Source organism: Podarcis bocagei (assembly GCF_964188305.1).
Source record: "Podarcis bocagei genome assembly, chromosome: 13".
Lineage (NCBI taxonomy): Eukaryota > Metazoa > Chordata > Lepidosauria > Squamata > Lacertidae > Podarcis > Podarcis bocagei.
Genome location: NC_138138.1, coordinates 24,319,084 through 24,333,534, shown reverse-complemented (window position 1 = coordinate 24,333,534; position 14,451 = coordinate 24,319,084). Strand labels below are relative to the sequence as shown.

General features: G+C 45.9%; 1 protein-coding gene across 8 annotated transcripts in view; it reads left to right on the top strand.

The window, feature by feature from the left end:
* The window catches only part of SRCIN1 (SRC kinase signaling inhibitor 1), a 270,653-nt gene that overhangs the window by 211,785 nt on the left and 44,417 nt on the right, over positions 1-14,451 (top strand). For all 8 annotated transcript variants that reach the window (XM_081166037.1, XM_081166036.1, XM_081166042.1 and 5 more), the window contains 6 exons: positions 1,831-2,023; positions 4,724-4,922; positions 8,352-8,445; positions 9,250-10,079; positions 12,881-12,973; positions 14,028-14,071. In XM_081166037.1, coding sequence (XP_081022163.1) covers positions 1,831-2,023; positions 4,724-4,922; positions 8,352-8,445; positions 9,250-10,079; positions 12,881-12,973; positions 14,028-14,071 — 1,453 coding nt within the window. The remainder of the gene's footprint in view (positions 1-1,830; positions 2,024-4,723; positions 4,923-8,351; positions 8,446-9,249; positions 10,080-12,880; positions 12,974-14,027; positions 14,072-14,451) is intronic.

The following is a 14,451-nucleotide window of genomic DNA, read 5'->3' as shown; positions in this document are numbered from 1 at the left end:
CGAGGAGGCGGCGCCACTTTATCTGCATATTCATGAGCTTATTTATTATTCATGAGCTTTCATTTATTATTCATTATTTATTATTCATGGGCTCCCCCAATGTTTTTTATCAGTCGGCGCCCCTGTGTACGAGTCAGGATGCTTGCCCAGGTGGGCCATTGGTCTGTTCTTAAATGCTTGCAAGGAAAGGGTCCTGCGTGGCATGTTGTGATGGGCTGGAGTCCTCTCCACCAGCAGAGTAGGCCTGCACTCAAGTAAATGCTCCAGCCTGTCTCTTTCGGCATGTGGGCTCTGCCCACTTGTCGTCATCTGCGGCAGGTCCCCTTTGTTCTGATGGTGCAGCACCATAGATGGGCCGACTGGACAGGAGCCAATCACAGTTATTCAGGACTGGAGTATCATAACTTTTGGTGCTGGCATGGCAGGGCGATGGGCCAGGATCCACAAAAAAGTAAGGAGATCTCTATAAGGAGTCTTGGGTGGAGCCGCCCTAAATCCTCAGCTCAGCTTCAGGGGCTCGAGGCTAGCTGACTTTCGCCCATGCTGCAGACAGCAGCCCACTGGAATGGCCCACACCGAGGTGGCCATACCTAACACCCCCAAAACTCCCTGTCAGCTCCCAGTCAGTGGGCTGGGTGTGTGAGAGAGACATTGGTCAGCAAGCGAGCTGTCTGACATCAGGATCCTTGTCCCAATGCCTCACCCAAACCTCCACTATTATTCTAGTAGCCATGTTTTAGCCTAGCTCTGGTCTCTGTGTGTCGTCTTTTGCTCCCATAAGCTCGCGTCCCTATGCCTGGGGACACAAACCACCTTGAACAGATTAGAAAGGCAACGTAAATGGGAGGAAGGAAGTTACTGGGACGAGAAGGGCAAAGAAAGGCAAGAAATGAGAGTGTGCTGAATGTAGGCTCAAACTAACTGTATGGTCGATGGAGCACTGGAACAGGTTGCCAAGAAGAGTGTGTGTGTGTGTGTGTGTGTGTGTGTGTGTGTGTGTGTGTGTGTAATTTTCATCACCTTGTATCATTAAGAGCAAATTGGATGAACACTTGACTAGATTAATTGAGATGGACTCCCTCCATGAGGCAGGAGTTCATTCCAGCAAGGGCTGTTTACCAATTAATGAATCTCTATTTGATTAATCATCTGTTTTTTTAATAGACCGGTCATATAATTGATTAAATTTATATAAATTTTACACCATGCAAAACCTCAGTATAGGGTTTGGCTTTATGTTTGGGGGTTTTGTTTGTTTTTTAAAGATACTGAAGTCGGCACAATAATTTATTTATTTCTAACACCGCAGCTCTCGTCGTAAGAAGGAAATGCCACCGCCAATATATTCTTTTCCAGTTTCTGTTCCACTGTAATAATTGCAGCAGTGCACCAGAACCAAAAATAGCCTAAAAAATTAAACAGGCATGCTGCTAATGCAAAGCTACATGAAATAAAATGTTCCCGAGTTAAAATCAGCACTTATCAGTGAGGTAACTGGATTGTTAGTTGACTAATAATCTACCTACACTAAACCAGTTGAAGCTTGTAACTATACTTTGAGTCCCTATATCAATTGCCAGAGATTAGGACAGATATGTTTAGGCGTTGATATGTACCGTATGTATATTGCGGGGGGAAATATTTAGGGATGTTTTCTGCTGCTGCATTTCATGGCACATGAAATATCTTCATAATCAAAAATGCCTTTTTAAATAAGGTGATTGGGAAGAGGTGACATGTGTGAAATCTGTTCAATGCCACATTTCTAGAAAAAAGAACACTTTGCTCTCCATAATCATGTTGCTCTGTCTCTCTTCTTTTACCTTTCAGACTCGAAGCTCCCGGCACTCACAGGGCTCTCAGCCTGGCCTGGCCGATCAAGCCAAACTCTCCTTTGCTTCTGCCGAGTCTCTGGAAACCATGTCTGAAGCTGAGCTGCCCATTGGGTTTAACAGGATGAACCGGTTCCGGCAAAGCTTGCCTTTGTCCCGTTCCACCAGCCAAACAAAACTCCGGTCTCCAGGTAAGAACTGTTTCTCAAGCATTCCAAGTTAGCAGAGATGTATCCTGATTTTAGACACATCTCATTGTTTTGTCACCCTTGTTGCATCTGTTGTGGGGCTCAGGGGTACCTGCAGTTGAAGCTGCAGTTGAAGGGTACCTGCAGTTGAAGCTATTTTGCTCCAAGTACTTTTTGTGGTTGCAGAGGGTAAAAGGTACCGAAAGCTTAAATCTCAACAGGAAGTGATGTGACCATGACAAGGGACTGGTGTCAGTACCCCCCACTTTCAGATCCCCCTATTCCTGGCCATTTGAGAAAACAAGGCCCAGAGTGTGGCCTGCCACAAGTCCTGTGACATGTTGGAACAGCTCCATGGTTTTCATGGCAGTCATGAAGTCCTGAGCCACCCCAGAGCCTTGGCATGGATGTTGAAGTCCCCCAGAACCATCAGGCTGGGAATCCTCAACACTGCCTCCACAACTATCTCTGTCAGCTCATACTTATGGGCAGCCAGATGGGTGGTAAACCAACAGAATCCCTAATATGTCCCGATTGCCCAGTGTCAGGAACACTAGATACTTTCCCTGCAACTGGACAGAGAGCCTGGAGAGAGAAATGGAATCTCTATAAACTACAGCAACACTCCCTCCCCAACCCTCAAGTCCTGCCCTGATGCTGCACTGAAAACCCAGGTGGGCACAACTGGATGAGACCAACTCTGCCCTGCTCACCCGCCTAGGTCTCAGCGACACAGACCCGATGGTCCTCCTCTTCCATAATCAAATCATGAATGAGGGAGCTCTTACTCAGAGCTGACCTGAAATTCAGCAACAGAAGCCGCAGTCCCAAGGGCTGGCTGATAGGACAACCGCAATTCCCTAGGTTAGTGGCACACGGTCTTTGCTAACTTGGTGCCTTCCATCTATTTTGAACTACAAATCCCATGCTAGTTGGGGCTGATAGGAGTTGTAGCCCCCAAACTTTTGGAGGGTACCAGGTTGGTGAAGTTTAGCAGACTGCATATCTTTGAAAACAACAACAACAGATTTTGAGGTTTTGGCTTGTTTTTAAAGACCTGTGTTTGTGTACAGTTTAATTGCATAGTCACTGCTTCTATGCATAACTGAAGCTAGTCTTTTTACTGTTCATACCTGGAGTTCCCATTATGTTGCCATGCAGAAGTTGAAACTCCCGTCAGCTCTAGCCAGCTTGGTGAATGGTCAGGGATGCTGGAGGCCAGCCACTCCTGGTCCATATTTTTATCTTAACCATTTTTATGTCTGCCACCCAGATAGCTGGCTATGGGATAGCACAGAAATACCACTGTTACTGCTACTACTATTAGTACTACTCCTATAGTAATTACTTGCTTGTTTTTGTTTATATTTCAAATTATCGCTCGCTCAACAAATTAACTCAAGGTGATTGAGGGGAAACATTTCTAAATAAAGAAAGAAATAAAAATTACAAACATATTTGGAAAAGCCCATTCAGGGCTCTTTTTTGAACTGATACCAGCAGGGAATCATGCCTCTAACTACTCCCTTACATACTCCCAACCAAATAGAAGCCCAATGCCAAGATGTTTATTATCATCAGCACTGCTTAGTGAGTGATCACTGTAATTATTTTTTACGTTTGAGCTGTAACTTAATTATCACGGTCTGTGTTCTTGCGTTTTCGTTTTCCTCTGGCCATACTGCTTTTTCTTTTGTTCTCTTTCTCTCTCTCTTTACACCAGGGATGGGGAACCTGTGGCCTTTTAGATATATTGTTAGACCCGTTGAAATTAATCAACATGACTAATTTAGAGCTATTAATTGTAATGGGTTTACTCTGAGTAGACCTTGGTTAGGTATAACCCTTTGTTGGTTTTGTGGCAACAAAGTACAGTGGTACCTCTAGATGCGAACGGGATCCGTTCTGGAGCCCCGTTCGCATCTAGAAGCAAACATAACCCGTGTCCGCGGGTCACGTTTTGGCGCTTCTGCGCATGCGCGTGATGTCATTTTGAGCGTCTGCACATGCGCAAGTGGCAAAACCCGGAAGTAACATGCTCCGTTACTTCCGGGTTGCCGTGGAGTGCAACTCGAACACGCTCATCCCGAAGCACATTCAACCCGAGGTATGACTGTAACACAGTTACTACTCACTTTTTGGGAATTTTGTGGATGTTTCTGAAGCAGAACAACAGAGCAGAGCAGAAAATAACAGAATAGATGGAAGGGACCCCGAGGATCATCTAGTCCAACGCCTTGCATTGCAGGAATATGCAGCTGTCCCACACAGGGATCAAACTTGCAACCGTGGCATTATGAGCACCACATTTTAACCAGCTGAGCTATCCAGATGTCTGAAGGAGAGATGGGGAAAGGCACTGTTCTTTAGTAGAAATATCAGAGTTTTGGCACAAGTACTGTCTGATGTCTTCTACAGGTGGCCACTGAATGCACTTTCGAGATGAACGAAACATTCAGTAGCCCCTCCCCCCCAAGAGATTTCAGTCGGTGTGGGGTTCACATTTGTGAGTAGATGATTCTCTCGTTCTGACTCTGTGACTCTTATTTCTGCTAACACTTTACCACCTGAAGAAGAGTCTTATGCAACCCAGAAGCTTTCCATTCTGCTAGCATTAGTTGCTTCAACTGATAACCTGCATTTCTTGACCTGTTTCTTTCCAGTCTCCTTGTCTCTCACACACCCCCTTTCCAATTTTCCTAGGCGTCCTTTTCCTGCAGTTTGGGGATGAAACAAGACGGGTTCACATCACCCACGAAATCAGCAGCATGGACACCCTGCATGCCCTTATTGTCCACATGTTTCCTCAGAAGCTGACAATGGGCATGCTCAAGTCCCCCAACACTGCCATCCTGATCAAGGACGAATCCCGTAACGTCTTCTATGAGCTGGAGGATGTCAGGTGAGAGCAGTGCCTTGCTGGAGGCACTACTAAATGCTTGGAGGAAGTGTGACATTGACTCCCAAGTAAAGAACTATATGACCAGTCTGCTATTTCCCTCCCTCCTGATACCGTGCTTTTCTTTTCATTCCCGGAGCTCCATTCACTGTGCTTATATGAAACTTTAAATCAAGAGTGGGTAATTTGCGGCCTTAAGGGCCAAATGAGGCCACTGGCCTAATTTAATTTGGGCATGGGAAGCCTAGAGGAAGATAGAGGAGGGTGGGAAGAGGTGGGTGAATGCAGTGATGGAAGGAGGAGTGGGAGGAGTAGGGAAGAAGTCCTCTGCAAGCATAGGAACATAAGAAGAGCCCAGCTGGACCAAAGATGCAACAAGCCCAACATCCTGTTCTCACATTGGCTAACCAGATGCTCCTATGGGAAACCCAGAAGCAGAGCACAATCACAACAGCATTCTCCCCACCTGTGACTCCAAACAACTGGCCTTCCTAGCATCCTGTATCAGACAGTGGAAGTAGGCCATGATAGCTAGTAGCCATTGATGGCCTTATCCTCCATGAATCTGTGCGGTCATCTTTTAAACGTATTTTGAATTGTTATGCATTGTGCAATTGGCATTTATGTTTTGTAAACCACTTGGAAATCATCTGTACATCAAGTGGTACAGTGCTGCCTTGGTTCTCAGACTTAATCTGTTCCGGGAGTCCGTTTGACTCCTGGAACCGTTTGAAAACCAAGGCACGTCTTTCGATTGGCTGCAGGAGCTTCCTGCACTCAAGCGGAAGCCGCATCAGACGTTCAGCTTCCGAAAAATGTTTGCAAACCAGAACACTTACTTCCAGGTTTGCAGTGTTTAGGAGCCGATTTGTTTGACAACTAAGCCATTTGGGAACTAAGGTAAAGTAATCTAAGTCAGTGGCCAACAATATACCCCGTCATTTAACATTTTTACTATAAACCATCCAGAGAACCAACCTTCCTTCCTTCTTTCTTTCTTTCTTTCTTTCTTTCTTTCTTTCTTTCTTTCTTTCTTTCTAATGGGCAATATAAGAAATGTAGTTGGCAAATAAGGCTGAAGTCCTAGCCTCACCTAACTGGAAGTTCACCCCACTGAATTCAGTAAGACTTACTTCTGAGCAGATATGGTTAGGATCACAGTCTGTGTGAGTAGTAGATTGAGCAAAAGGAAGGAAGTAGCTAGCTTAGGGGCAGGAGGGGAAAATGTATTATTTGTTATAGAGCTATAACAATCTTTCAGTATGATATTCTTTTTCAAAAGTGCTGCGACTAAAGAGAGACCTGTTTGCCATCGCATTCAGCAGTGGTCTTCTCTTCCTTCCTGCTCAAGGGATTAAGAATACAAGGGACCTGGCTGGCTCAAACTACAGTACCTAGCCCAGCATCCAGTCTCCAACAGTGGACAGCTAGGTGCCTCTGGGACAGCTAACTCACAAACAGGGCATGAAAGGAACAGACCTCCCTAATTGCTTGCCTGCTATTCAGATGTCTACTGCCTCTGAACTTGGAGGCTCTATTTATTTAGTTGTTAGGGCTAATAGACGCTCATAAAACTGTCCTCTGTGAATCTTTTTATAAAGCCATCTAAGCCAGTGGCCATCACCACGCCTTGTGGCAGCCAACCCAGACTGTTAATTAATGGTATGCTGTGTGGAGAAGTGCTTTTGTCCGTCCATAATCGACTGCCAGTCAATTTAATTGGGTGACCCAGAGTCTTGCTATTCTGAGAAAGGGAGAAGAAGAAAAAAACACAATTATCTTTGCATTGTGCATAATTGTTGAGACACCAATACCTCAGTGCTTCCCTAGTTATTGCTGCTTTATCACCCTCTTCAGAAACCTCTTAGCACAGGGGTGCAGAACCTCTGGCTCATGGGTTGAATGCCATCCTCCAGGCCTCTCGGTCAAGCTCTCAGGGCTGCTCTCAGACCACACTCCACACCCTCCTCAGGTGCTTTGCCTGGCCGGATGATGTCATTGAACTGTGATAATGCCTCTTACTTGCCAGGGCAGAGGATGAAAAGATGAGTATGTGTGTGTTGGGAGGCGTATGAAAACACCTGGCTTTTGTGCAGATGGAATGCAACTTTCATCTGCCCCTGCCCACCACAGGCATGCAGCCCTCTCAGAAGATGGTTCATGAGGGAACACAGCCCTTAGACCTGCTAGGGTTTCCCCACCCTGGTCTAACATATCCCGTCTAAGGCATTTCAGTAGGTCAGAGAGCAGTCAAATTTTTGCCCTTGGATAGACTCTCTGACTGTGTACACACACCATACCTTTAAAACATGTTTAAAGCACATTCCCCACCCTACCCCAAGAATCCTGGGAACTTTAGTTGACCCTCACAGAGCTACAATTCCCAGAATCCTTAACAAACTGCCGTTTCCAGGATTTAGGGTTGTGCGGGCTTTAGAGGTATGCTTTGGGGCCACGACCCCCACCTCCCATTTGGAGTCTGGCAGCATTCTCTCAGAAAGAAAGAAAGAAAGAAAGAAAGAAAGAAAGAAAGAAAGTAAGTTTATTTGCCACAGCATATATTTCAAACATCTTCATAATCTCTAAAACCATAAAATAACACATCATGTGCTTAAATCTCATTAAAAGGAAGGAATTATTATATCTGCAACAATTTGAAAGGTTAAAATGTATACTTCAAGTATTCCAAACTACAGTGGTACCTCGGATTAAGAACTTAATTCGTTCTGGAGGTCCGTTCTTAACCTGAAACTGTTCTTAACCTGAAGCACCACTTTAGCTAATGGGGCCTCCTGCCGCCACTGCGCAATTTCTGTACTCATCCTGAAGCAAAGTTCTTAACCTGAGGTAATATTTCTGGGTTAGCGGAGTCTGTAACCTGAAGTGTCTGTAACATGAGGTACCACTGTATGTTACCCACCCCAAACACTACTCCCCCATGTGCCTCACTACCTGTGTGTTCAATAAAATTGCCCCATACTGTGTAGAAATTACTGTTTTTCTTTTCTTGCTACCCACAGTTTCCACGTTAGCTTTTCCAACATAGCTGTCTGCCAGATCTCTTCATACCACTTATCCAAGCATTCTCTTGATGAGAGTGTTGCAATTTCAGCCTCATACTTAACTAGCAAGAGCACAGAATCCGTGTGTGAAAGCCAGAAGTGGAATTATGCAGACAAACTCACATATCTAAACCCAACAGCAGGTTGCTGCAAAAAAATCCTCACTATCGAGATGTGTAAATCCTCAATATTGAGGAAGAGGAAGACTCCTGCCCAATAGTCTCCAGCAACAGTGGTGTGAGCCATTGACGTCATCAGGCTGCCTCTGTGCAGCTGTCACTGCTGCCATCATGGCCATGCATAGTCTGGCCCTTGGAATAATAACCAAGGCTGCCGTTCATTTGTTCCATTAATGCCTTTGTTCTTGCAGGGATATCCAGGACAGGAGCATTATCAAAATCTACCGGAAAGAACCCCTTTATGCTTCCTTCCCCGGATCCCACATCACCAATGGAGACCTGAGGGTAAGACAGTGGGCTGCAGTAAGGCCCCTGAACTGTTTTTGTCTTCACTGGATGTTAGTGTGGTGGTAGGTGCAGGGAGGGGGGCAGATTACTAAGGAACATTCACAATGCCTGCCCATTGAACACAGTCCAGATGATAGTCACCTTGCAAGCGAAGCCATTCTGCAGATGCCTAGGATATGTTCTTTTACACTGTCTGTGTCAGGGTTGTCTATCAGGTTTTTTTAGCATCACTATCACAGCAGGAGATTTATGGGAGTAGTGAATAAAAAGTTAAAGCAATATATTTGTTCTTCATAATGCATTCATGTTGCGGAATTCAGCTCTCGATGCAGAATTTGAGGTATCAGAGAAGATTAGCGCCACTAATAGGCCTAGTTCACACTGCAATCAAAGTGGTGAACTGGTTCTTGGATTTTACCACTTTGTAATACAAATGGGAGATTACATTATTTAATGTTCTCTGGTGTATGAAATTCATTCCAGATAGAAATCAGTTAAGCCAGGGAGAATGGTTTTAGTCTAGCCTTTTCTCTGGTAAGCCAAATTTGTACATACCAGGTTTTTCTCACGGGGAGGCATCCTGTACACCCCCTACCCTGCTGCAGTCTGAAGTGGTAGGGTCTGGTTTTACCACTTCCATCTTCTGTTTGTGTGAGCTAGGTGACAGGGATGAGTGATGGGTCTGGTTTTCATTCAAATTTATTCTTCCCACCTTTTCCTTGCAACTTTTGACCTGGGCCCCGTGTGTAAAGGAGGGCAGAGTTTATAACATTCTCACTGTCTGATCACTTATTCTCCCAGAGAGAGATGGTCTACACTTCCAGGGAGTCCTCTCCCACCCGGCGCCTAAACAGCATGTCACCTGCTTCTCACCTCACCTCTGGATCACCTCCACCAGTGCTCCAGTCATCTTCGCCGTCCCGCTCCCGCATGTCCTACAGCGGTGGCCGCCCGCCTTCCTACGCCGGGAGCCCCGTGCACCATGGCGAGCGGCTCTCCAACCTTCCTCCAGCCCAGGGGGTCTCGCCAAGCCCAAGCGCTATCCTGGAACGCCGGGACGTCAAGCCAGACGAAGACATGGCCGGGAAGAACATGGTGCTTGTGAAGAACGAGGGCCTGTATGCCGACCCCTACAGCATGGTGCACGAGGGGCGCCTGAGCATCACGTCCACGCAGTCCCTGGCTGGGATGGGGGACCCCTTTGCCTACCCAGGGGGTCTCTACAAGCGGGGCTCTGTCCGTTCCCTCAGCACCTACTCAGCTGCTGCCCTGCAGTCCGAACTGGAAGACAGCTTGTATAAGCCCAACGCACAGATCTACAGCGACACCTACGGTCCGGGGATGGGCTTCCGCTTGCCCCCTTCATCGCCGCAGAAAATTGCCGACGGCCGGCTGGTAGACGTTCAGCAGAGCCAAAGCCCCCACAGCCCTTATTCAGGGCCCCCAAGCCGTTCCTCTCCAGTCCGCCAGACCTTCCGCAAAGACTCTTGCTCCTCGGTCTTCATGGAAAGCCCTGTCAACAAGCCAAGGAACCCCAGCTCTTCAGGGCCCCCAGAGCTCTTCCCTGGACCTGGAGAACGCCCCCTTTCTGGGTTCAGCTCACCTGTGCCTGCCAAGGATACGGAGACAAGGTAAGATGGGAGGCTGTCACTTCCTGGTGACCACCAGTACCATTCTTAAGGTGACTGGCACCTTGATAAGTATTTTCTGAGTTTCAACATTTAAATGCAGAGCCTGCTGCTTTGGAGCAGATTTTGGCACTGTGCAAAATTGCTATTGTCCTGAGAGGTTTTGACGAGTTACGTTGGATTTACTGCATGCACAGCGGTACACCTACTTATTTGACCTCTGTGATTCCCTGCCTTGTTTTTTCTACCCAGATTCCAAAAATTGCCTTTCTTCTTCTTTCCTGACAACCACGCACAATCCTCCTGACTCTAGGCCCCGTCTAACTGCTTTTTCCAGTCTTTCTTTCTCATCGATCCTTCCTTTCTTCAGTTTGCCCCCTCTCCTTTCTCCTCTCAAGTGTTCACCTCCTCTAGTGGCTAGCCATCCCTCTCCCAAACATCTGCTTTTTAGTTCATTGCCTGCCAGTGGTACATTCAGGTAACTGGGTTAATGGTTTTAATGGTACAGCAGGGACAGTGGTTGTAAGGCAGCCCTGCTTCATTTGGGGACCCTCTTGTTCATTCTTTTGAGTGGGGGCCCTGGACATCTGCCCCAAAGTTACGCCCTGAAGGTACCACTGCTGCTCATGGGGCAATTAAGGGGCAGTCACTCACTGATCTCCCAATCACAATAAGTATAATGAACAGAACATGCAAACAGGAAACTTAGGAAGGACCTTTGTTGAATGAGACTGTCTTCTGGATAAATGCTACAAAAGAATCTTAGCTAGCCATGGAGAAAGGCATCGCTGGATAAAATAGCATTGTATTACATGCTTCGTGGCTGCCATTTTAATCCCACTTCCACCTGACTGCAGAAAAGCAATATCTCAGTAGGGCTGGGGAACCAGCAGGGCAGGGGAACCAGCTGCTATCATCCCAGATAGTTGGAATGGTTGTGTGTATTCCCTGCCACCCTAGCTCTCCATCCATCCCCTTTCTCTCCCACCCTTTGGAACTTGCCGGTGTCTTCCTCCTCCCGTTCTCTTTTTTGGGGGCAGGCAGAAGTTGTCTTCAGGCAAATTAGATTAGCAAAAGAAAATCGTACCTTATCTGATGTTCAATCTCCCCGTGTCTAAATCTCTGCAGCAAGGATGGTTCCTGAGTTGTCAGTAGAGATGTCAGGGGGAATGGTAGGAACAGAGCTCATTAGGATAACCAAAAGATAGAAGGGAAGAAATGATTAGAATCAGCAAGAGAGGGCGGGTTGGTGGGCGATGGATGGCGGGGGAGAGTGAAAGCCGAGCAGGAGAGAGGTCAAAGGAATGGCAAGCACAGACCTGTCAGAAATTAATGTACCAGAAAGTGTGTGTGAGATAAATTTCTCCTCAGTACAGAACCTTCAAGCAATGCTGACGGAGGAATGCCTCTAGGATACACATTTTGAGGGAGAGAGTAGCCAAAATAAATCCAAACAAACTGCATTTTCCACCAGATTTGATGCAAATAGACCTGTTTTATGGGGGGTTTGCCTTTCCCCTTTATGAGGTAAGCCTTATCTTAGGTATGAGGAACCTTTGTCCCTCCAGATATTTCTGAAATACAGCTCACTCAGTGCCTGAGGATTATGGGAGCTGAAGTTCAACAACATCTGGAGGGCAAAGATTCCCCACACCTGTCCTACCTCTTTTTCAAGAGCTATGGCCCCCGGAAAGAAAAGGGCTAGCTGCCTTATCTTGGCCAAGTTGCGCTGACCTCAATAGGATAGGCAGTTTTTACTGGTACAACAACCACTCACGTCAACAGGTTGGGGATTGGCGTTTAATTCTCTTCCAGAATTGAGGATCCCCACCCCCACCTCATAAATGGCTTATTTCCTGTTCTCCACAGCAGCCATTTCAATGGAGGCTTGCTGGAGGCCAGGCTTCCATCCAAGGAAAGCAGGTTTACAGAACACCCTTGATGCTTTGTCCTATTTACCCTGGGTATGGGCTTCCCAAAAGCACCTGGCTGGGTTGCTGTCAAAAACAGGATGCTGAACTGGATGGATTTCAGCAGGGCTGCTCTTAATGTTCTTACATTTCTCTCATGTCCTCGGGAAGCTCCATTGTTTTGCTCCGTTGCTCCTCGGTTTTCACTGAATTGTGAAGACGCCTCTCTTCCGGGGGGCATTATGGAGGATGATAAATTGAGTTTGCTCAGGTGCTGCTTTCTTTTTAATGCAGACTTTCCAATGGTTTTCCTGGCATTTTGTTGTTACTTTACTAATATATATTCCGCTGTGGTGAATTTAACGTTTTTGACTTCTTTATATTGTAAGCTGAGAGACAGGCAGGATAGAAGAGTTTATAAAAACAGATAATAAATATAAACTAGCATGTTTGCTCATACTGCCATAGCGCTAGGCTAGGGATGGGAAACCTGAAGGCTGGGAGCAGAATGTGGACTCCAGGCCTCTTGCTATCACTCTTGAGACTCTCCCCAGGCCTCCCACCTTTCCCAGTGATGTCACCCACCAACCTTGCCTTACACCCTCCTTGAGTGTTTTTGCCTGGCTGGAATGTGTCCTTGAACTCTGATAATGTGTCTTTCTTGCCTGGATGGAGAACAGAGAGGAATGTGCAAGTATGAAAAAATTAGCCAACCATACAAAGGTAAAATTCACATGAGTTGCTGCGTCCACTTTTGCCTCTGGCTAACCCATGATTGGCATGTGCCCCAGAGGATGAAAAAGGTTCTCCACTCCATAGCTAGGCAGAGAGTAAAGAGGGCAAGAAGCTCATGTCTCACCAGGTCCTTTTTTCCTCCTCGCCCCCCCCCCCAAGGGACCGCATGGAAGCCATGGAGAAGCAGATTGCCAGCCTCACAGGACTGGTGCAGAGTGCCCTGATGCGAGGCTCCGACACAGAAAATCCTAGGTAAGAGGCTGGGGCAGGTATTGCATGTTCTGATGCTTTCTTTTTTTCTTCATTGACAGAGGAAGCAGGGTAGTCTGTGGATCAGGCATTTCCCTGGTGAGGGTTGGTATAAATATACAGATCCATAGAGATAGGAGCCATTGTGGTGTAATGGTTAAAGTGTTCCAATTTTTGAATAATTTTTGGAAGCCAAATGTCCAGCACGGCTTCCGCAACTTCTGATTGGCTGCCGGACACTCCTGCAGCTGGAAGTTGAACGTTTTGGAAGTCAAACAGACTTCTAGAACGGATTCCGTTTGAATTCCAAGGTACGTCTGTATATCAGTTTGCATCATAAAACAGCCCCTATATGAGAAACTTTTATTGGAAATATTTATTGACTCGAATTATATCTTCCTGTGTCAATAAGATTAGACTGAATGCAAAAAACAAACAAACAAAAACCACTTTTATTGTTGACAGCCCTTTCTGCTGATCAGGATCCTTTTGTCAGTTACTTTTTCCAGGCACCACCCAAAACAACACACTGGGGAAGGAGAAGAAATTCAACTTTGTTTGCATTTTAATGAGAAACTAACTAACTTGCACTTCTCAAATCAATACGTGAACTCATACACAGCTATCCTTTGAAATTCACACTTCTCCCAGTTTTGTGACACTGTGAGACAGCCTAGCAATATGAACAATAATGCATGCATTATGGAAAATAACATGCAAGCAGGCATGATATTAAGGGAAACTGCTTACAAAAATGTTTGTGTTAGTCAAAACTGCATACAGAAAAAATTATTTATTAGAAGCTCACACTAAAGTAGCAAATAGTTATGAGGCTGTTTTTTCTTAAAAAAATTAAATAATAATAATTTGAATTAGTGTGGAAATGTAGAGAATGGAATTTAAGCCTGGAAACATTAGAAACTTGGAAAACCAAAGCTGGTAAACTTTTTTCACTCCACAACAGATGCACAATGTTGTCCTGTCGTTTTCCACATCCTTCCCATCATAGTACGAGTGGCTCTTCCTTTTCTGTGTCTAATCCTTGTTTTTCTTGCAGTGAGAGGACAGAAGGGACTAACGGAGGGACACCTCCTTCAGCACGTAAGTGAGCATCTTGCTTTGGTGTCCCCAAGGCTGCCTTATCACAAGATAGAGGGGGTTGATTTTGACTCCACTGCTGGATAGAGGTGATGCTGGGATACCCACCCCCTTTGTTATCTCTGAACTTGGCCAAATTGGTACCTTTGCCCAACAAACCTGTTCACTCCCATCAGAAAGCAAACCACAGACTTTTTGCAATAAGGAAAATCATGGAAAATTCACTGGAAAGTGTATGATAATACTTATTTGACCTGATGACATAGGGCTTCCGCCCAAACAAATGGATGCTCAACATACATCCATCAGTCAATGACCTGTATTCAGCAGACATCAAATAGTCTTCCCGCAAACTTGCTTGGTGCAAACAGATCGGGATGGAT